This window comes from Astatotilapia calliptera, chromosome 16 (assembly GCF_964374335.1).
Source record: "Astatotilapia calliptera chromosome 16, fAstCal68.1, whole genome shotgun sequence".
In the NCBI taxonomy this organism is placed as follows: Eukaryota; Metazoa; Chordata; class Actinopteri; order Cichliformes; family Cichlidae; genus Astatotilapia; species Astatotilapia calliptera.
The window spans coordinates 36,158,054-36,179,191 of NC_137437.1; the positions used below are offsets into that span (position 1 = coordinate 36,158,054).

Consider the following 21,138-nt stretch of genomic DNA (forward strand, 5'->3'; position numbering starts at 1 on the left):
TGTTTCTGTTGTTTTTAAATGATCATTTATTATAGTTATTAGTTTTATACATGCATCTTTCTGTTTGGCACCAAAAGAAGAATTTCATTCACGTTTCTGTGAATATGACAATAAAAAACCTGAAGGGCTACCCTCAGACTGACAGCGAGACGGCTGAAACCTGAACAGGACACTGATCAGAGCTGGTTTTGGGATGAAGCAGGGTGAACACCAGGTCCGACCCAAAAAACCAACCAATTCAAACGAACTGTGAAGAAGAGTGGCGCAAACCCAGTTTTAATGAGGGTGCATGTAGAGGACATTCATGCTCACGATGAGTGGATGTGAACCTCTGACAGCAGCTTGATTCAAACATTATGTTGAGTTGTGTTTGCCTGTTTCAGTTAAAGCAGTTTGATTCACAACATGAACATGTCGTCCTCTCTGCTAAAAGCAGCCCTTCTAAAGGTGACACATCAGTTATACAGTTATTTCTCAGCTTTTGATTATTCAATGTGAAGATGCATGTGTAAATGATTCATGTGCTGTGCCTCTAAAGCCTACAGCACTTCAATAGCTCTATTAAAAAAGAACAACCGCATGTTTCACAGAAAGAGAAGTTGTTCTTGTTCAGCATCACAGATGATCTCCTCCGTTGTTTCTCCACAGGACCCAATCCATGCTCCAGAATGTCCTGTGATTTCATGTGTTTGCTCAACCCGACTGGTGCCAGGTGCACCTGTCCAGAGGGGAAGGTGCTGGTGAACGGCACCTGCAATGATGTCAACGTCTCAGGTATCTTAACAGTAATATTGACTTTGAATATATAACAATGAGCAGCTTTCTGAAGCGTCACGATGTGTTTAGTGAACACGCTGGTGATAACTGCATTCTGTGCGTGTTGCTGTCTCACATTAGCTCCATAACACTGTTAAATATCACGTAACTGTGCACATGGCGCTGCAGTAAGTGATACAAACTTTGCTGCTGTGAAGGTGAACTGTGCCGCCCCCCCTGTGAGAATGGAGGCCGCTGCTTAGCCAATGAGAAAGGAGACTGGAGGTGCTACTGCTGGCCTGACTTTTCAGGGGAGCGTTGTGAGGTCAACCACTGCACAGACTACTGCCTAAACGGAGGCACCTGCATGGGCTCGCCGCTGGGTACGTCTGTGCTTTCAAAAACTCTTTACTGCATGATTCCTTTGGACGATTCACATGTTTGACGTGTTTCTGAGTCGCTGCACGGAGAATAATTCATATGAACGTTTATGCTGCAGGATTCTTTATGTTCTTTGTTTACCAGTTTTGATTTAAACCCCTGCTTGATGGCACGCAGACACATTTGTCTTCATTTAAAGCGATGCAGCTTCCTCTCTTCAGGTCAGATTCGGCTGCATTGCAAAAGCCAGTTGAGCAGTTTTATCATTGATGCGGCTCTGAAAGGAGCCTCCAGCCTTCATGTGAAGGTCTCCTTTGAGGAGCTCTCCTGAGATGTCAGCAGTGAAACTGAAGCAGGACGTACAGACCTGTTAAATAAGCTTTCCTGGATTTAAAAGCCTTTGTATATCACGCCCACATCATAGTAGTTAAGTTGCTTTTAAAAAAAGATACAGATAAAAAATGAAACATGTTTATTGGCCTAATGTAGAAAGAAAGCTGTGACAAAGGTGTGGCGTGATTTCTCATTGCAGTGGTTTAAATTCATTAAATATTTATTAATTACATGGATTTAATAATCTAACAGGAAATAAATGTTTGTTTACAAAAACAGTATTTTTGTTGTTTTCTTACAGCTTAATGTGACTTCAGCAGATGGTAAAATAACTGCTGCTCATTAAAACTGTAACAAAGATGAAGTAGTGAATGTTACATTGTTTTGGGTCTTTCATGGTTAATATTGATGATCGGACCCGTTCATGCTGCTTACATAGTGAAGAGATTTTCCTTTTTTAGTGGGCAGAGGAAACGTGTGCTGTATTTAACTGTGTGCTGTTTTACTGCATTGACCACACGTCTCATGCAAGCATCGCTCTAAATGGAAAAAGAGGGATGGATTATTGTCCAACAGGATCTCCTTTGGTGATAAAAAGGGAAACTCGGTCAGTTTGGAGGCTGGATTCGTTCCCAGTCTCATCCTTAAAAACACAAGAAGGTGTCTTTGAATTTCTGCCTTCAGATTCGACTGGTTTACCAGGATCTTAATGGAAGGTTTGGCAGCAGCATGTTTGAAACAAACCTGTGTCTCTGTGACATGAAAGTAAAGAACTTCATACTGTGTCAAACAAAACAAAGTAAATATATCATAACAGTTGTGGATCACAGTTGTCTAAACACATTTGTGTAACTTGTACAAGACTTTTTGTCTGCCCAGCTGGTTGTGTATGATCCAGCACAGTTACTGTCCGCTGCATTTATTTCCTCCCCGTCAGGCCGGTTGGTTTCAGGCAGATCTTTCCTTTATGATTCTCGCCTGCTCTCGTTATCCAAAACTCCCTGAAGCCAAACATCCAAAGTGTAAAGTGTTTTCTTTAAAGTGATGTCAACTCAACGATTCGTGTTCCCGCCCATTAGCAGGAAAGTAGGGACACGGATGCAGTTAAAGGATGTAGTTTGGATAATTGCTACGACGTGAAGATGACTCGAATCTGCAGTTCAGAAAGCGCGGCTCAGGTTCTCTGACTGAAACATTTTGCATATTTTTCTCAAGCTGTTGATAGAAATTTACTGCATAGAATTGTAAACAATCTCTTTTGAGTTCTGGGGCCTTTTTCCATCTGTTCATGCGGCTGCACGCTCCTAGTTCTGGACAACAAACTGTAACCTGTTTGTTTACAGGAAAACATGTTATCGTCAGCAAGCAGCTAGATTTTGTGTCATGTTGGTGCTGCTGCAGATAAAGTCTTTGAGTAGGATTGATAACCTTTGACCTCCTTTCTGTCCCTGTGCCCTCCAGTCTTCACTCTAGTGTGTTTTTAAGGCAGAGTTTCTGTTTCCTGTTTTACTTGGATAGTTGGGTTTCTCCTGTTTCTTGTTTCAGGTTATATCCCCTCTCTGTCTTATAGTCTTGAGTGCTTTCAGCTGTGCTGTGTTCCCCTTCTGTTTCTAACCACCAATTAATCCTCATTATTGTCATTTCCACCATGTGCAGTGGCACAGCGCACAGTGAAGCACCCTGGTGCTACATATGACGTATAACAGACAGTCAACACAGGACTGCATGAAGTGCAAGTGTGCAAAAACTGCAAAACACGAATGAAAAGCAGTGAAACACCGAGCAGAACAGAACAATACAGATACAACAGTGTGTGTGTGTGTGTGTGTGTGTGTGTGTGTGTGTGTGTGTGTGTGTGTGACATACGGTTTGGGGGAAGAAGCTGTTCCTGGGTCGGGCAGTGAGGGCCTGGATGCTCCAGTACTTTTTTCCAGAAGGCAGCTGGGTGAGGGGAGTGTGTGAGGGGAGTGTGTGAGGGGAGTGTGGGGTCCTCCACGATGCTGGTGGCTTTGCGGATGGAGCAGGTGTGATAGGTGTCTGTGATGGAGGGAAGAGAGGCTCCAGTGATCTTCTCAGCTGCTGTACTGATACAGTGCAGTTAGCAACCAGACAGTGATGCAGCTGCTCAGGATGCTCTCGAGCCCCTCTGTAGAAGGTGGTGACGATGGATGGAGGGAGATGGGCTGTCCTCAGCTTCCACAGGAAGTAGAGACTCTGCTGGGCCTTCTTAGTTATGGAGCTGGTGTTGAGGGACCAGGAGAGGTTCTCTGCCAGGTGAACACCAAGGAATTTGGTGCTTTTAACGACCTCCACAGAGGATCCATCGATGTTAAGTGTTAGGGTTAGTGGACAGTGATCCCTCTATGCTCTTCTGAATCCTTTGTTTTGTCCACATTCAGAGACGGGTTGTTGACTCTGTCCGTTAGCTGCTGCACCTCCTCTCTGTATGCTCACTCGTCGTTCTTGCAGATGGGACCCACCACAGTCGTGTCATCGGCCAACTTGATGATGTGTTTGAGGGGTGCAAAGGTTGAGTTTCTGTGCCACAAACACGGCTCTAATTTTGACGTGGCTCAACCAACATGGTCACAACTTTGCAGCATATTGGAAGTGCAACACAGACGTGTGCTGGTGGAGGCAGGTTATAGCTCGTTACCCTCGTCACAAATGAAAGCCAGCTGTAAAGTTACTAATGTTATGATGTTTTCTTTGGGTGAAGAAAAAACTGTATGAATGTTTTTGCTCTTAATTTGAAGTGTAGGAGGAAGCTGCTGAGTCTGTGTTTGTGCTCGTTTGGATGCTGGAACAAAAACACAAGAATACCTGTTCAATCAATACAGTTAATTACACTTTGATCTGCTGACAACACAAAGTGTTTCCACGTCTTCTTTATTAGGCCGTGTGACAGTAACTTCTGATCTTTAAGTAGAGCCAGTTTAGGGCTTCACAGCTGTAATCTGCAGCCATAAACTGAGAAATAAGCAGCAGTACTAAGACTGCACATAATGTTGAAATAATTAACTCTGTCTGATCCGCTGGTTTGCTCTTTGTTTCCTTTGTGACTTCCTGTGTTTCTGGTGTCTGTGCTTCAACCTTTTTGTAGCGTTTGGCATTTATTTACTGCTTTTTGTTGTTTCCTGATTTTTTTCTTTTGGTTCTGTTAAACATTAATTTTTTCTGTACGTTTATAATCAGCATGTGAATAAAGTGTCCTCATTGTTTTTACTAATGTACCAGGAATTCCTCCAGAGTTCGTCCACTGTTTGAAAGCACTTCTTGTGGGTGCAGCTCCTTAGAGAACGTGACAGTAAAGATGTTCCTCATTTCTGATTGTCAGCCTATCAGGAGAACTCGCAGGTGTCTGCAGCCCAATGAGGTGAACTCGTGCAGATACACTTGCCTCTGTTTGCGTTGCTCTGCACAAATTAGCATCAGTCTGCATCTCTGGCAAACCAAAACTTGATATTTGGTGTGAAGACACGATCAGGCTGGTGTCGCTATGAGAACAGTCAGTGACACCTAATTTGACTAATGGGACACAACAAAATGTCATAAATTATGATTTGCAGGCATTGTTATGAAACAACAGTAAGAAGAAAATCCCCTCTCAGTATGGACGTCAGTGATATCATCAGCTGTTTTTGTTTTTCCAGTGAAATCATCCTGTAGCTGAGTGAATGATTAGGACATCAAAGCACTGATGCAGGTTTGCAGCTTAGTGTATTCTTTTCAATGATTCTCCTTTGTTTGTATTTTTATTACACTTGTAACAGTAATAAGAAATATCCCATAAATAGGGATTTATTTCATTTTGTAAACGATCTTAAATTACCCAGAATTCACAGTTTGTAGTCAGGCCTGAGATGGTCAGTGTCTAAAATGCTTGGTGCAGCAGATAAATGTTGACGTCTATTCAATTCAGTTTTATTTATGTAGCACCGAATCACAACGGCCGTCAGCTCAAAGTGCTACAAAAAACAGAGAAAACACCAACCATCAAACGACTCCATATGAACAAGAAGGAAAAACTCCTTTTTAACAGGAAAAGACCTCCATCAGGACCAGGCTGAGGGAGGGGCGGGCAGGTCTCCTGAATCCAAACTGGAAGCTGGTTCCACAGAAGAGGGGCCTGAAAACTGAAGGCTCTGCCTCCCATTCTACTTTTAAATACTCTAGGAACAACAAGTAGGCCTGCAGAGCGAGAGCCAAGTGCTCTAATAGGGTGATATGGTACTACAAGGTCATTAAGATAAGATGGGGCCTGATTATTTAAGACCTTGTATGTGAGGAGCAGGATTTTGAATTCTGGATTTAACAGGAAGCCAAAACAGGAGAAATCTGCTCTCTCTTTCTAGTCCCTGTCAGGACTCTTGCTGCAGCATTTTGGATCAGCTGAAGGCTTTTCAGGGAGTTTTTTGGACTTCCTGATAATAATGAATTACAGTCGTCCAGCCTGGAAGTAATAAATGCATGAACTAGTTTTTCAGCGTCACTCTGAGACAGGATATTTCTAACTTTAGAGATGTTGCACAAATGGAAGAACGCAGTCTTACATATTTGTTTAATATGTGCATTGAAGGACATGTCCTGGTCAAAAATGACTCCAAGGTTCCTCACAGTGTTACTGGAGGCCGAGGTAATGCCATCCAGAGTAAGAATCTGGTTAGATACCATATTTCTAAGCTTTTCAGGGCCGAGTACAATAACCTCAGTTTGATCTGAATGAAGAAGCAGAAAGTTAGCGGCCATCCAGGTCTTTATGTCTTTAAGACATTCCTGCAGTTTAACTCATTGGTGTGTGTTATCTGGCTTCATGGACAGATAGAGCTGGGTGTCATCTGCATAGCAGTGACACGATTGCAAAAGGTGAACCAGGAAGTTTGAGCTCATTTCAGTGTTTACACTACCATGTTCCTATGGTAACAGTTGCATTGGCCATTTATAATAAGAAGAATAGGCAAGAAGAGTATTATTCACTTTCTGTGTTCCTGTAACATTTTAGTGATGTCTTTCATAAGGTTTTTGCTAGTATTACTAAATAACAGCACTGAAACAGTTTGATTTGTGCATCCCATAATAAGATAATATTCAATATTCAAGAAACATAAGAAGTCTGTAAAACTTACAGCTTGCTGACACATCCAAAACCAGTTGGCATCAGTATTTGTGAAAACCTGAACTAATGTTTTAGTTTTCCAGAGATGAAGAGAACAGCTGAGTTCATCGCTGTGACGTTTGGCCTTCTCAGAAAGATTTAACCCATCAGTTATTGAGTTATCAGATCCGAATGGAGAGATTGATTTCCTTTGGACGTTTCAGTCAGATTATTCCAGGCACAGAACTGTAGAGTGTGAAATTACCAAGTGGTGTAGTGTGACCTACATGGCGAGACCTGTATCCATGGCAACTTGGTTGTGTGCTGTGTAAGTAGTGTTCAATTGTTACCTTTTCTTGAACTTGTTTCCTGCTCTCGCTTGTCCGTTATACAAACGGCGAGCATGATTGGAAGGTTACTGTTTCAGATCACCCGCACAAGGAGGCAATTCTCAACACTCACACGTCTCTAATTGTAAAAATAATCAGAAGGTGCAGCACGCGTTTCTGTACGGTCTGTGTGAAGATCGTTTCAGTCTGTGCTTTTTCTTTTACCCACGTGTGAGGATTGTAACAAAGTTTCACATCGAGGCATTTATACAATCTTTGTAACTGTGGCTGCTGGTCTGGGGTCAGCAGTCACTCCTAGCTTAGCATTAGCATGCTGTCTGTGCAGGTGCTAGTTGTGTTAGCAGCATGCTGTGGTTGTTTCTGTCCTGGATGCAGTTTGCACTTCACCATCGTGTTCTCGCCTCTCTGTGCAATAAAAATAAAAGTAATGTTTATATCCACACTGCAGGCTCCACCACTGTTTCCTGCTCCGACTCACCAACTGGAATCGATACGGAGAATCAATAGGCAAACAGGCTCTACTCTACTACTGGGAGCCGTTTCACTAGAGAAACCTGTTCTCGATGGCCATCCCTACATGCATGGAAATACAGCATATGAGGCAGAAATAGAGTTTGTACGATTTTAACAAGCTTGAAAGTCGATATTTGTTTTCTTGTGTTTTCTGTTATATCTGTTTTGGGGCTTTTTAGACTTTATTGCATTAGGACAGTAGATAGAAGACAGGATGTAAGACCAACAGAAGTGACCCAGAAAATGGCCCGAGGCCTTAACAGCATACAGGTTGTCTCCACCCAGCAGCCTGCTTTCTCGTAATGTCTACGTGTAGCCTGCAGGAATCGTTCTCCAGGCTTCTTTCACTCCATTCAAATTTTGACCTGCTGCCGTTAGTATTCAGTCCAGTTCTTACTTCTGTTGCCGTACCTCAGATTTTTCGGCCTGTTTCCCTTCATTAAGAATAGCTGACAGCCGCTCTGAACAAATTAAATGTTTAAAAGCTGCTGGTAACAAAGTGCCCGTGCTATGTTGTCCGGCTCAAAGTGTTATGGGCAAAAACACCCAATGTATTAAATGCGAAACAAAAATATATAATAAATATATAATAAAAAGATATCAAAAACAAGATGATACAGCAAAAAAAGGGGATTTTGTTATAAAGGTTCATAAACATCTCAGTTCCAAAAAATCTGAATTTTCTGGCTATTTCGTGATGTGTTGGGTCTCACAGGGTTCAGTTATTTATCGTCTTTATCTTCAGCTCAGCAAATAAACCGAAGAAAATAAACCTTTGAAAATCATCAGCTACAGTGATGTGATGTGTGAAATTATTGCTCAAGATGACTTGAAAAAGTTAAAAAAGAATAATTTCTTTCTCTATAAAGAAATTAGGTGAGGCTCAAGACTTTTGCACAGCCCTATATATCCATGTAAATATGAAGTGCATCTGTGTAGGTGTGTTTTCAGGTGTGTTTACAGCCACGAGGCAGTTTGGAGCGCGTGGACGCGTCATGTTTGTGCACAGCAGTTTTGGCTCTGTGGAACAAACTAAAGCAGTTCTGAGACGGATGAATTCATCAGTTCGTTGCCGATTTCCACCTTTCCGTGCTCTAATAATCTTTTATGCTCATATTTCTTTTCAGGAAAGCCCACGTGCCGCTGTCCTGTCGGATTCTCAGGGCCTTTTTGTGAGAAAAGGATTTGTGACAATTACTGTTTAAATGGGGGGACGTGCGACGTCACTCAGGGGAACCAGCCGGTGTGCCGCTGCATGGCCGAGTATACCGGGGACCGCTGTCTTTATCGTGAGTCCTGTTGGCAGCAAACAAACACAAACAGTCATTGATGTTTCCCTGGCTGCCTGTGGCTGCCAGTAGCACCTAATCAAAAGAAAATCATTGATTTGAATTCAGTTATGTCACATAAAATCCACAGAACAAAGCGTTTGAGAGTTCCCACTCTGAGCGAGAGACAAAAGCAATCCCCTCAAAGTCTCTTCTTTCCAAAAACACCACATTTGCTTCAATTTGCAGATAAACAAAAATCAAAATTCTACCATCAAACAACCTTTGGGTGTTTCTGCACCGGGGCGATAATGCATTTTCTTTTGCTGCGCTTTGACATAATGTGTTGCGGGGAAACAATTTCATCTGCACATCATTAGTTTTTCCCACTGTTGCTTGCCCAAAGGGTGATACGTTTTCATCTGTGGCTAAGATATCATTTGATGTGGATAATTAAGTCCCATTAAAACCATGTACTGTTGTAATCAGATCAGCTTAGACTGTGTTTCTACATTATCCTCTCTCTCTGTTTATCTCTGCAAACCTAAAACAGACATTTGTCATCACTACTGCGTGAACTCCAAGGCCTGCACTTTATCCAGCAGCGGCTACGTGGAGTGTGTGTGTCCCGCCAGGTTTGAAGGGAACAAGTGCGAGGTGGACAAGTGTCTCCGATGCCACGGAGCTCCTTGCCTCATTAACGAGGAGACGGGAGAAGTGGTTTGCAAGTGAGCGCTCCGTATTTACTCGCCACTCTTGTCCATCATCTCTTTGGCTGTGAGGCTTCATAGTTGATTTTTATTCATGGGAAAACACGAGTTAAACAGTATAATGTTCATTCAGGGCTCAGTCGCTTCACCCACAGGCTGCCGGCGGGAAGAATTGATTTAATTAAATCAATAATTTAAGGCCACGTACCCTGTAGCGTTTTAGGTTTGGTCATGTCAGTGAATTTGAAGCTGGCTGAACTCTCTGCTTCTTGTATAGTTTTCTGGTTGTAACTAGGATCCATTATTTCTTCACCCTCTAGCTGCACAAATGGCAGAATAGCACCGAGCTGTCAGCTGTGTGACGGATATTGCTACAATGGAGGTACCTGCCACCTGGACCCTGACACCAACCTGCCTTTCTGTCAGTAAGTCCCTGCCTAATGGTGAAAGTAAGGAAAACTCAATGTTCTCCACTGTTATTCACACTCACATCACTGTTTCGGTTCAGCCGTCGGCTCTGTGCCCGGCTTTAAAAACTGAAAGTCGCCGCGTGAGATAGATGTCTTCCTTTGGAAAGAAATCCTTAAGTTGAAGGTTTGATGTCACTATGTGGAGGCCATGAAACAGCAGGGGGCCGAGTGCCATACAGCATCCTGTGCTGTGTGACACCTCGCTGTGGCTTAAGGTTTTAGGAAGATAAAGATGGTTTCAGACTCCTTCAAAGCCAGCTATTCTCAACATATCACACTTTTCCTCCTTGCAGCTGAGAGCTGATGTCAGGCCTCTGTGGCTCTCTTCAGTCAGAGGGTTTAGAAGTTTGCTCAGTACTTCAGCCGCCACGAAGCTCGAAAAATTGCACGAGACAAAAGCTTGACTGGCACACGTGAAGAAATCGCCGTGAAAGGCTACTCAGAGGGCTCCCTGTAAATGAATACCTCCTCCGCTATAATCACTCGCAGTGCTGTGTTAAAAATCTGTCCAAGGAGGAAATTGGAAATCCATTTCAAAGGCCAACTCTCCATTTTTTTAAATGCCCATTGTCCACTGTAGTTAAATTGAAATTTGCAGGCGCCGCTCACAGATTCCAGGGAATAGAATCAATTTCTATGCAAATGATTCCATCTTATTCGATGAGGTTAACAGATCCTGATAATGCGGTTTATCATTGCTGCAAGATGAGAGATTATGTGAGATGATGGATATGTCGGCGTCAAGAAATCATAATGTTTGACCTTAATACTCTGAGTAAATGTATATTTCATCAAGCCTACCTAAAGAAGCTGCTACGGCTGCAATCATTCTTGCTTTAAAAACCTCAACTATACGAAGAGAATACCTCAACATTTCACTGCTGTCTAACAAAGTTCAAGCATTCCTGTTAAGCAGCTCTGTACTGTATGACTTTATGTTGTTGCTCTTTTCCTTTTCTGCACAAAAGCTAAGTTACTTTAGCATCTACAGTTAGAAATATCCATCAGTCAGCTGTGCAGCGGGGAAACAATTATTTGATCCCTAAATTTGTAAGTTTTTATCAAACAAAAAATCCAGAAAAACACACACATTACATAAAAGGTATAAAAGAATTTGCATGTCAGTGATGGAAATAAATATTTGACTTGGTCCTTCCTGCATGACACGAGTCAGTTTCATGCTGGAAACTCGTCCATGACCAGTTGTCAGTGTCCTGGCCGAGGAAGGAGTCCGAGATGTTACGGTGCGTGGGCCTGTCCACTGGCCCACTCAGTGAGGCAAAGTCATCCTGTCAGAAAAACATAACGTTTCCACCTCTGCAAACACAGTGGCTGAGCTGTTGCCAGTTCTGGTTTCATCTGACCACAGCACTTCCGGGGCCTTCTCTGACTCATTTACGAGTTCACAAAGTGAAGACGGGCCTGTGCCGTGGAGCTGTGGGCTGATCCAGCACCTTGGTGATCGTCCTCATCCCATGATGCAAGCTCCCACATGGAGCTCCAGACTGAGGACAAATTTATTCTTCTTCTCTTTCCGTTGTCACCTTCTCACCAAGCTTCTCGCTGATGGTATCCTGTTCCAGCCTCGTGCAGGTCTGCAGTCTGTCGACCTTTGACACTCTTTGGTCTCACCTGGTGGTGCAGAGGTTGGACCAGAACACTCGATTGATTGATTGATTGATAGATTGATTGATTGATTGATTGATTGATTATGGCACACGATCACACAGCCAGTCTGCGAGAGCCAGTGGATCAGATACGTGTTTCACTCAGTGACGTGCAAATTCATTTAGCGCTTTTATATAATTTGCTTTTTTGTGTTTCAGGTTAATTTTCAGTCTGAGAGATTTTTCATGTTCACAAATTCAACAGAGAATCAAATCATTATTTCCCCTGTAAGCTGTCATTTCTATTGTTTAATCAAACTAAATGTATTTTCTGGTTTTTGCTTATTAGATGCATTTATGTGGATGCAAGCAACCATCATGTTGGGGCCCAAAGTTCTTGTTTAACAGTTTTCGTAATCTGCAGCAGGCCCCACATGCGTCCCCCTCACGTGCTGAGCAGGGACGTTTGTTGATCTGTTTTGCTAATTTGCAGACGTCACACTGTCTTGTTGCATCTTATGACTTAAGCTGCTAACAGGGTTTAGCGTTCTGTCGCCACTCATGAGGCAGCCGACAGTTGAACAGTTCTTGGGCCCTTTTGTCACTCCAAACACATGTTTTGCAGCTGCACGTCAGGGTTCAAGAACCAACGTTGTGATGAGCTGGCCAACCCCTGCGATTACTTCTGTCAGAATGAGGGGATGTGCACATTAACAGCTCTTAACAAACCACGCTGCAAGTAGGTCCCTCTCACCTCTCCAGCTGTATTCAGCGCCCACTCACCTCCTTTTGTACACAACCCACCCCCACTCCATTTGGCTTCATTTCAGCCTCAGTCCAGCACATAGGCCTCTCTGTGATGGTGCCTCCTTGTAGCAGCTTGTCATGTAATAAGTACTGGATATAGCAATGACTCAGCGTAGATGGTGGAATCACACAGATACTATAATGTTGTTTTATTAGAATATGTTGGCTTATATTTATTTCTGTATGGAAACAACATGACTGACTATTATTAGCATCATTAGCACCAACACGTGTTGAATATGTTCGCTGCAGTAAGAAAGAAAATACGTGGCGAGGTCGAACACTGATTACAGCGCTGATGGCGTTTAGAGACGCGGGCTTGTTTCTGTTCTAAGCTTCAAAAACAGAGTTTTGTAGAAAGTAGTTACATGTGACAGTATTTCATTTTAACCTTTGGTATTTAAACGACTTTAAAACAGGAAATAGTTTTTATTTGAAACATGCTGCTGTGCTCATTTAGTTACTTTAGGACACAGCTAGCTGTAGCTCTGTTTCTGGTGGGCCAAGCTAAGCGGCAACAGTACAGGATGCTATTTATGCTTCTGCTGCTTAAAGCCAAATATGGTTCTTATTTCCATGATAAGTGACAGAGACAGCAGCAGCACCAGCAGTCTTTCCTGGTAGATAAAGATGTTGCTAATGTATATTAGCACCACTACGTTGTATATAGGGGCACTTATTACATCACCGGCTGCTGCATAGCGTTTGTTGCCTCTTACTGCCACCCATCTCATGCACACATGAACCACGGGAAGATTACAGCATAACACTGTGTGTGTGATGTGGGCATCAGTGCATTTGCAGCCTGTGCATGATGGCTAAATACGTCCTGACCGGTCATTGCACATAATTTACTCGGCAGAACGTGTCATCTTTAATCGGTGTTCATATTTAAGGCCTTTAACTTTTACAGCTTAGCCGGGTTTCTTTGTTGAAGGGACTCAGTTCCATCCTGGTTTTTGCTTCTCAAAGGCGGGAAAATGAAGACCCAGGTTACGCCCGATGTCCTAATAAAGTTGTTGTCAAAGCCCGATGTTCTGATTCTGCAAGTGCATGTTATTCAGGATAGTTTCATCCTATCATCACCCTGCCGCCCCCACCAGATCACTCATGCTTTACATGCTTTAGCGTCAGCTAAATTGGACGTCACCTCCTCTAACAAGGGTCATGCATCACGCCCATCGGATCCCATTGGAACACACATGAGATGACGACTTGTTGTCATCCTTTGATCTTTCCTGTTTTTTGTTAATACACTGAATATTCAACACGTCAGTTCACATTAAGCTCTTTACGGACACAACATGTATGTGCTTAGTGCTCTCTCTCCAGGTGGTGTTTTGTTTGTGTTGAATCAAAGCCGTGTGCCGTATGTGTAAGCCACAGTCACATCATGTCGTAGATCATTTTGCAAAGTTGTTTTCTCAGCAGCCTCTCTGCAGCCACAGTATGCTAATGATAGTTTATTTATATTCTCTTTTGACCTCCTTCAGATGTTCAGCCAATTGGGCAGGAACACAGTGTGAGAGACCCGCCCCTAAAAGCAGCAGATCAGACAACATGAGCGGAGGTGAGGACTGGGAATGTCAAGAAGCCTTAACATGTCCTGTGTAAATACCTGCATGTGTCACTGGTTCACTGACCTTATTGCATTTCAGTGGAACGATAACTCGTACATCTGAACATCAACAGATTGGCATCGAACTACCGAACTCCTACCAACCTCTGCGCTTTGCATCATTTGAGCACAAAGGGCTCTGCTCAGCGGGGTTTCCTTGTTTGAATTAGAGGGGCTGTAGTCGCCAGCCCGTCAGGGTTCAGTAATATGACTCCTCTGTCGTCAACTTCAATTTAAGATTTAAAAAAGATATCTTCTGAAGTCGTGCACGTCAGTGTAAAATGTCTTACATTTCTAAATGTGCAGCCTGTCTGTGCTGGACGTATGTAAATGGAGTGAAATGTGCAAACAGCGAAGCCCTGTGAAGTGAAAACGCTGTTATTTAAAGTGGCTCTGTTCACGCCGCGGTCACTGCGTGAACTCATCTCACCCCCTTTGCTGGTCGCTCATCACGTCCTCTCTCTGTTCCCCAGGAAGCATCGCTATCATTGTGCCTCTGGTCCTGCTGGTCATCCTGATTGTGATGGTCGTAGCAGGTGTTTATATCTGCCGCCGGAGGCAAAGGTACGTCGATAAAGAAATATGTAAGAAAAAGAAGCTTCTAAGCAGTAACGTGAGAGCTCCAGCATCGCAGAGCTTTGAAGATGAATGGATGCTTTTGCTTTATGAGTGAAAAGTTTGCTTTCAGTAGATCTGAACGCTGAGCCTGTGGTAATAATCCATCGTTCATGGCTATCTAACAAAGTGATATGCTCCAAGTAGCATCGTGCAGCAGCACACTAACAGCATGTTGTGTGTCGCGTTAATGATGATGTGCTCTGCACGGCTCAGGGGCAAACGTGTGCAGAGGCAGCCCATGACCAACGGAGGGATAAACGTGGAAATTGGGAACCCGTCATACAACATGTATGAAGTGGACCACGACAACCACGCTGATGCAGGCAGCCTGCTGCGCCCAAACTTCACACTTGACCCTCATAAGGTGGGTGTGTGTGTGTGTGTGTCACGTGTGCTCAACAACACGTCATTCCTGTTTTAATAGGATGGAATTCAGTGTTTGACTTTGAGCTGAAACCAGATTGTTGCCAAGTCAAACGTGTGGAGTAAAAGTTACTGAGGAACTTTGAGTGGGGCTTAAACATGCAGCTGAATCTGTTCGTATGTTCTCACATACAAACGTCAGTGTAATTACATTTAGCTACAAACTCATTAAAGTGATTCATTTTCAGTTTTCATCTCATATTTGATTCAATGTAACTCTTGTTGGGCAGCGTCTGCAGGTCTCTGCTGCATTAAATACTGAAAGCTTAATCATTTTTGCACATATAAAACTTACTGCACGTGTTTTCCAACTAAATAAAGTTTTTACAACCTTAACAAATTTGTACCATTTGATCTCCTATAAGTTGAATTGACAGTACAGCAGATGCTGGCTCCTTTTTATCAGGATACTTAGAGGAGAAATCTTAATGGTCATCACTATATTATTTTTATATACAGTTACATAGATTGTCTATGAAACACATGTGGCCCAGCTGTAAGAAGGTCGACCAGGAGTCTTCTGATATGAAACTGGTCTTACTGTCCAGCCTCCTACTCAGCGACTCTTCATCAACAACTTCAAGGTCCTCTGAGCTCTACCTCGATGTCTGCAGTGACAACACTGAGCCAGTTTTTTTATAGCCAGCTGAAAACTAGGAGTTATTAGTGTGTCGTGAAGCATTGTGCACTTTGAAGTGAAGTTGCAAAGAGCGAGAACAGACAGACAGAAACAGTTTGTGTAACAAACTAGTGACTGTTTCTTGGCTATTTTATTGTAAAATATCTGCATAATGTTGTTTTAATTTGCCATATGTGTACATCCCTTACTACCACATCATTGTTAATACTGCAGAGTTTTAAAAGCCATGAGAAAATCTGTTTAGACCTTGATTGATGCCAGTCCTTATCACACTAATTATTAGCCTTGATGCTGCAGCTATGTCGTCTTTAATTGAAGGGTAGAGCAAGGACAACAGCTCAAATGTGTCTTTCAGATTGGAAAATAACTCAGTGCTGTGTTCTCTGCATCTGGCCCGGCAGCTGCTGGGATGTGATATCTAGAATTGAGATGCATCCGGTGGAATTACATGAGGCTTTGCAGAGATTTTACAATCTCTCTGGCCTGGGCACAAAAATATACAGATGCCACGAACCTGGAGGACGTCTGTCTGTGTGGTGATTTATTCTCTCCACCCCACACGAACTCCCAGCATATCAAATGAATCCTAACACCTTCACAGATGCAGTTATGTAGCTCACCTGCTGCAAGTTCAAGCCTAATGCTGTTGCTTCTTAAGCTGCCAACTTTGACATCTGCTATTGTGAGTCCAGTCTGTGTTTTTAACCGAGACATGCTGGTGTGACTCTAAACCAGCCTCCATACGTCCAGCTCTCGTGGTACTTGCTAGTTTGTTTTTCCAGCGCAGTTTTAAAACCCGTATTTGGACTGTGAGAGTTCATCTGTATTTATATGGCACGGTGCTTGTTTTGTTGCAGGGCTGGTGTGTAAAATCCAGCGACCCTCACACCTTGGGCATGAATTCTGTGCCCAAGGAGGTAATCCCTGGACAGGTGAGTGTTACACATTTTATTTTTACTCTGAAGAAGAAGAAAAAATATCCATTTTTACATAAATTCACTGTGAGGAAGCTTTGTGTGTTTTGTGTGGTTATATTTGAGCTACATTCTGCTATTTTAAAAACTGTGTAAAATTAAAATCATGCTAATGTTGACATCTGGTATATACTTGCTCCCTTTATCATTTTGTGACATCCTGTCCAAAAACCACCAAACTTTCCTTAAAGTTCCAATAATCAACTTTTTATTAACAAATGTTTTGCACGACAATTGGCACCAAGTTCAGTTCTGTTGCTCATTTTGCTAATATCTGTGGGACTGTGGAAAGTTTGCAAACTTTTTTGGTTGAGATGCAGCCGCCATCTGTTTCCAGCAAACCTCCTGTGATGGAACATCGGTTAAACAATCTGCTAACAGAGCGCAGATCCATCAAAATGGATTCAAATTGGATCAGAACTCAGCCAACAAGACAGAGGAAGTTGTACATGAATTTAAATTAGCCCAGGTTTCATTAAAGCCGATGTAAGTGATAGTTTGTATGAGGTGAATCTGACACGAAGACTTTCTTGATTCCACAACATCTATTAAAATGCAACCTCGAGACTCCTAATGTTGTAAAATAACATTTGTACTTGGCATCTCTTCCCCTGCCTGTTTAGCCCATGAACTACTCCAATCCAGTGTATGCAAAGATCTACATCGACGGGCAAAACTGCCGGAAGCCAGTCATCAGTATCGATGAGAGGAGAGAGCTACTCCCAAAGAAACTCGAGGGGACAATTCATGAAACCGCCGCATAGCCTAACTTTACACTTTGTACTTCTTTTTTTACCACAGTGTATAATATGAAGGAGGAAACAAGATTTTTCTATTTCCTATGAGGCTCTTAGGTTTTACTGGTTTAGCATCAGCATAATGTCCTCGTCGCTGTGCTGAAGACTTTAATTTTCCACTTAGGGTTTGCTTTCTGTTTGTCAGAGATCCGTTACACAGCGCTGTCAGTATACTGTATGACACTGAAGTAAAGCTGCTGATTTGCAAAAACTTTATTAACACCTGAAGCCACACTTGTGCACAGTTGAAACCTTAAATGCAGTGCTAGAATTTGTACCCATACCTGTTTGTAGTTCTAGAGGGAAACAGTTTGGCTTTGTGGAGATGATGAGGGGAAGGGCCGGCTCATTTTATCTGGAAAAAAAAGTATGTATAGTAGAGAAGAGTAGCGTGGGTTTTTCTGTTTTTGTTATTTCATGTGACATATGGACCGGAGAGCTTCACAAACGACAAGCTTGATTCCTTTTATTTGCATCGCTGCACCTGACAGCTCTGCTCAGTTTCTCAGACATTATCTCCCGTCTTTCTCATTTCCACGGATTCCAATCTTCAGTCGCCTGTTTCAGCAGTAATATGACGTACAAACGTATCTGAGAGATATCGAAGCCCACCCTGAATGTTTTCCGATCAGATTCCCGGATCCCGTACTGTACGCTGAAAAGACAGAATATCATATTTTTCTAGGTCTCATATATCAACAAATGGATTAAAGATGGAGAGAAGAAAGATTTACCACAGCTACAAAAACAGTTACTAAGAGTTATTATAAAACACGTCTGTTACTTCAGAAAAGGAAGATGATAAATATAAGAAATTTTATAATTTTGTATTTGATTTGTATGTTGTTTGGCTGCTTGTATTTTGAAGAAATGTATTAAATGTAAGTAATTTTTATATAAAATGTAAATCGATATTGAATAAAGGGGGCTTATTTCCACTTCGTGTCTTTCTCTTGATCCTCCAAAATGATTGTTATACGATGTCGATGATAGTACGTGTGCACTTCTATTGTTCAACCAATGATCAAACTGTCAGTTGTTACACATGACTGCTGACCCGACAAGTCAATCAGCAGCGTGAGGTCTTTTACCTGCTGCGCAGAGGAAGGAGGCTGATGGGAGATTATTGCCCTGCCTGTGAGTACAGGAAGGCCGGCGCTATTCATTACCTGGATGTGGGGACGCGGTGTCGATGCCACCTGCTGAAGGATAATTCAGTCTCCTTTCACTTTACTTACAGCGGCTCTGTCTCCACGCATTTCACCTCCATTCTCACCATAGCAACCAGAGGAGGCAGCGGCACTCCTGCCCTTTCTCCATCTGCTGTGCCATCGGCGGGATCTGCCAGCACGCCCAGCTCAACGCGTTTTCATGACGGTACAAATAGATGCCGCGGTTTCCAGCTTCCCTAATTGGCCCGTGCGCTTTGTTTCGCTGAGACATCCGCTGTGAGAACAGAGGTTTCCATGCTTTGCTGAGAGCGTGCAACACACAGTCTCTCAAACACACTCGGCACCGCGGCGTGGAAATAGAGTAATGTGGCTGTGACTGGCCTTTTTCTGTGCTATAGAACATTTATCAATAGAGCTGCAATGATGAAGAACGTATTTCAAATGTTCAGCTTTTATGACTGCGGCATTTAGAAGGTCGAGGTCGTTCCCAAGGTCGAGCACGAACGACGCCACGTGACTGTATACGGGTCTTTGATTAAAGCACCAATAAGCCTGTAGCCCAGGAGCGTTGTTCTCACGGAGCAAGTTTTAATCTGTTCGACATAAATGAAACTTCTCAATGAACCCTCGTGTTGTTAAACGAAACTGTTTAAGGGTTCATTTTGTTTCTAATTTTGTTTCTAATCAAAAATGACTCATCAAACATACATTATCAGTATTATCATTGACTCCTGTGAACATTACAGTTCTTTAAACTTCTGTTTGTTATTTATGGGCCGCCTGTCTCACTAATCTGATCTTCTAAGCACTGAATTTGAGTTAAAAAGAAGCATCATTTCTATTTTGACTGTAAGAAATAACCCAATGAAACACACTGTGTGTCCTGTGTATCACAAACTACTACCATGAACATTTGCTTTGAAACCATTTCAAACATAAACACACAAAGTTGTGTTTCCAGTCAAAAATGACAGAATATGTTTTTATGGAGGAAATTAGTTGCACTTCCTTCTGACACAGCTCCTCACCAGAACCACAGGAGAGGAAGAAATTATCATCTTATGTCCCTTGAGACCTCTGAGACATATTCCACTTGGTTATTTTCAGGTGTCCCAATATACACCTGTATGTTCCAGGGACAACTAGTCCTGGTGTCGCATGTTGCCCATATCTTTAACTATATTTAGGCTGCTTGCTTAACTCCGCCAAGGACGGTCCCAAGCCCGGCTTTAAAAGGAGGAGGGTGGTCGCCAGAACCGATAAATCGGGGAAACTTGGCTTGAAAGCAATGGAATCCCAACGATCAGCTTTATCAACCAATGCTACCGCATCCGGGGCAGCTGATGCGCCAGCGCTGGGGACCCAGGGCGCTGGTGGGAAATGGACTACTGGCCATCAGTTCCATCGAGGATGATTTGAAGGCCCTTCAACTTGACCTTGAGCAGGCAAGAACCATTGCCATAGATCGAAAAGCATGGAAGATAATCGTTGGTCAAGCAAGAGAACCTGCGGCACCTACAGCAGCGTACTGGTTGCGCGGCCGACCACCGCCGCTGGTCGCCCGCTAAAGGACAAGAAGAAGGCTGCTTGCTTGACATATACTGTTTGTCCCCTAAAGCCACCAGGCACTCATTCACCATGGCGTTTGGATACGGACGAGTAGCTGGCGCTCTACACACTCGTCCCAAACTTCTCTGATTGCTGCCAGTTTGTCTTGTTGATGTCAGCCTGGGCTTGTATCACGGCTCTCAAAGTTAATCACCTGAGACGATGGCCTGGAAAACTTTCCAACTACACTCTCCATCCCATAAAGTGCTGGTAAATTCATTTCTGGATCTCTCGACTGCTCAAGATCAAATGTATGCTTCGAAGTCTTTCTGGGTTAACTTCCTTCAAACATTTTTTAGAATAGAAGAGAACAGAATTCAACTTGTCACTGCACATGTACAAGTACAAGGCAACGAAATGCAGTTTGCATCCATCCAGAAGTGCTTTAGCCATGATGCAGATATATTACAGAAATGGATCTGTTATAGGTATGAGGGTACAAAATATGGGTATGTTACAATGTACACGGTATGAAGGTATGTTATGAATATGCTATAACTATACTAAGTATGTACAGGCTGTAGTGGTGTACAAGCTATGTGCAGGCTATGCAGGGTAGTTTTAACACCCCTCTGCAAGGCAGAGCAGTTCCCGTACCAGACTGTTATACTGGGGTCTGTTTCCCTCCAAGCTGGTCCAGTTTACCACTGTGGTCTGACGGAAAGAGTTCAAAGCAGGATTTAATGTCATCGATCCAGGATGCTCTGCAGTCATCCTGATGACAGTTTGAGCTGAAAGCCTCGCTGACTTGAACGTGACTGCAGACTCAGCACAGCCATCATCTCCATCACTGGATTCTCCTCCTCATTCGTTTCATGGTCTGGATTGCACAGATTATATTCTGTCCTCTTCAGTTCCTGACCTCTCCATCTAATCCAGCATCATGTACACTGCTGCTAATGTAGTAGTAGAAGAAGTATATGTAAGGTATCCTACATGAACATGATCAGCTAGTCATGTTTTACTCATGGATATGAAACCTATTAAATACGAGGTCA

The 21,138-nt window shown here is 42.9% G+C and overlaps 1 protein-coding gene across 1 annotated transcript in view; it reads left to right on the forward strand.

Moving 5' to 3' along the window:
- Positions 1-18,298, forward strand: part of lrp1bb (low density lipoprotein receptor-related protein 1Bb) — a 259,062-nt gene extending 240,764 nt beyond the window's left edge. Inside the window, exons 82-92 of the mRNA XM_026144138.2 lie at positions 649-774; positions 975-1,139; positions 8,556-8,717; positions 9,250-9,424; positions 9,727-9,831; positions 12,109-12,222; positions 13,784-13,860; positions 14,382-14,472; positions 14,740-14,890; positions 16,447-16,521; positions 17,187-18,298. Coding sequence (XP_025999923.2) covers positions 649-774; positions 975-1,139; positions 8,556-8,717; positions 9,250-9,424; positions 9,727-9,831; positions 12,109-12,222; positions 13,784-13,860; positions 14,382-14,472; positions 14,740-14,890; positions 16,447-16,521; positions 17,187-17,327 — 1,382 coding nt within the window. The 3' untranslated portion in view covers positions 17,328-18,298. The remainder of the gene's footprint in view (positions 1-648; positions 775-974; positions 1,140-8,555; positions 8,718-9,249; positions 9,425-9,726; positions 9,832-12,108; positions 12,223-13,783; positions 13,861-14,381; positions 14,473-14,739; positions 14,891-16,446; positions 16,522-17,186) is intronic.
- Positions 18,299-21,138: the final 2,840 nt, after the last annotated feature.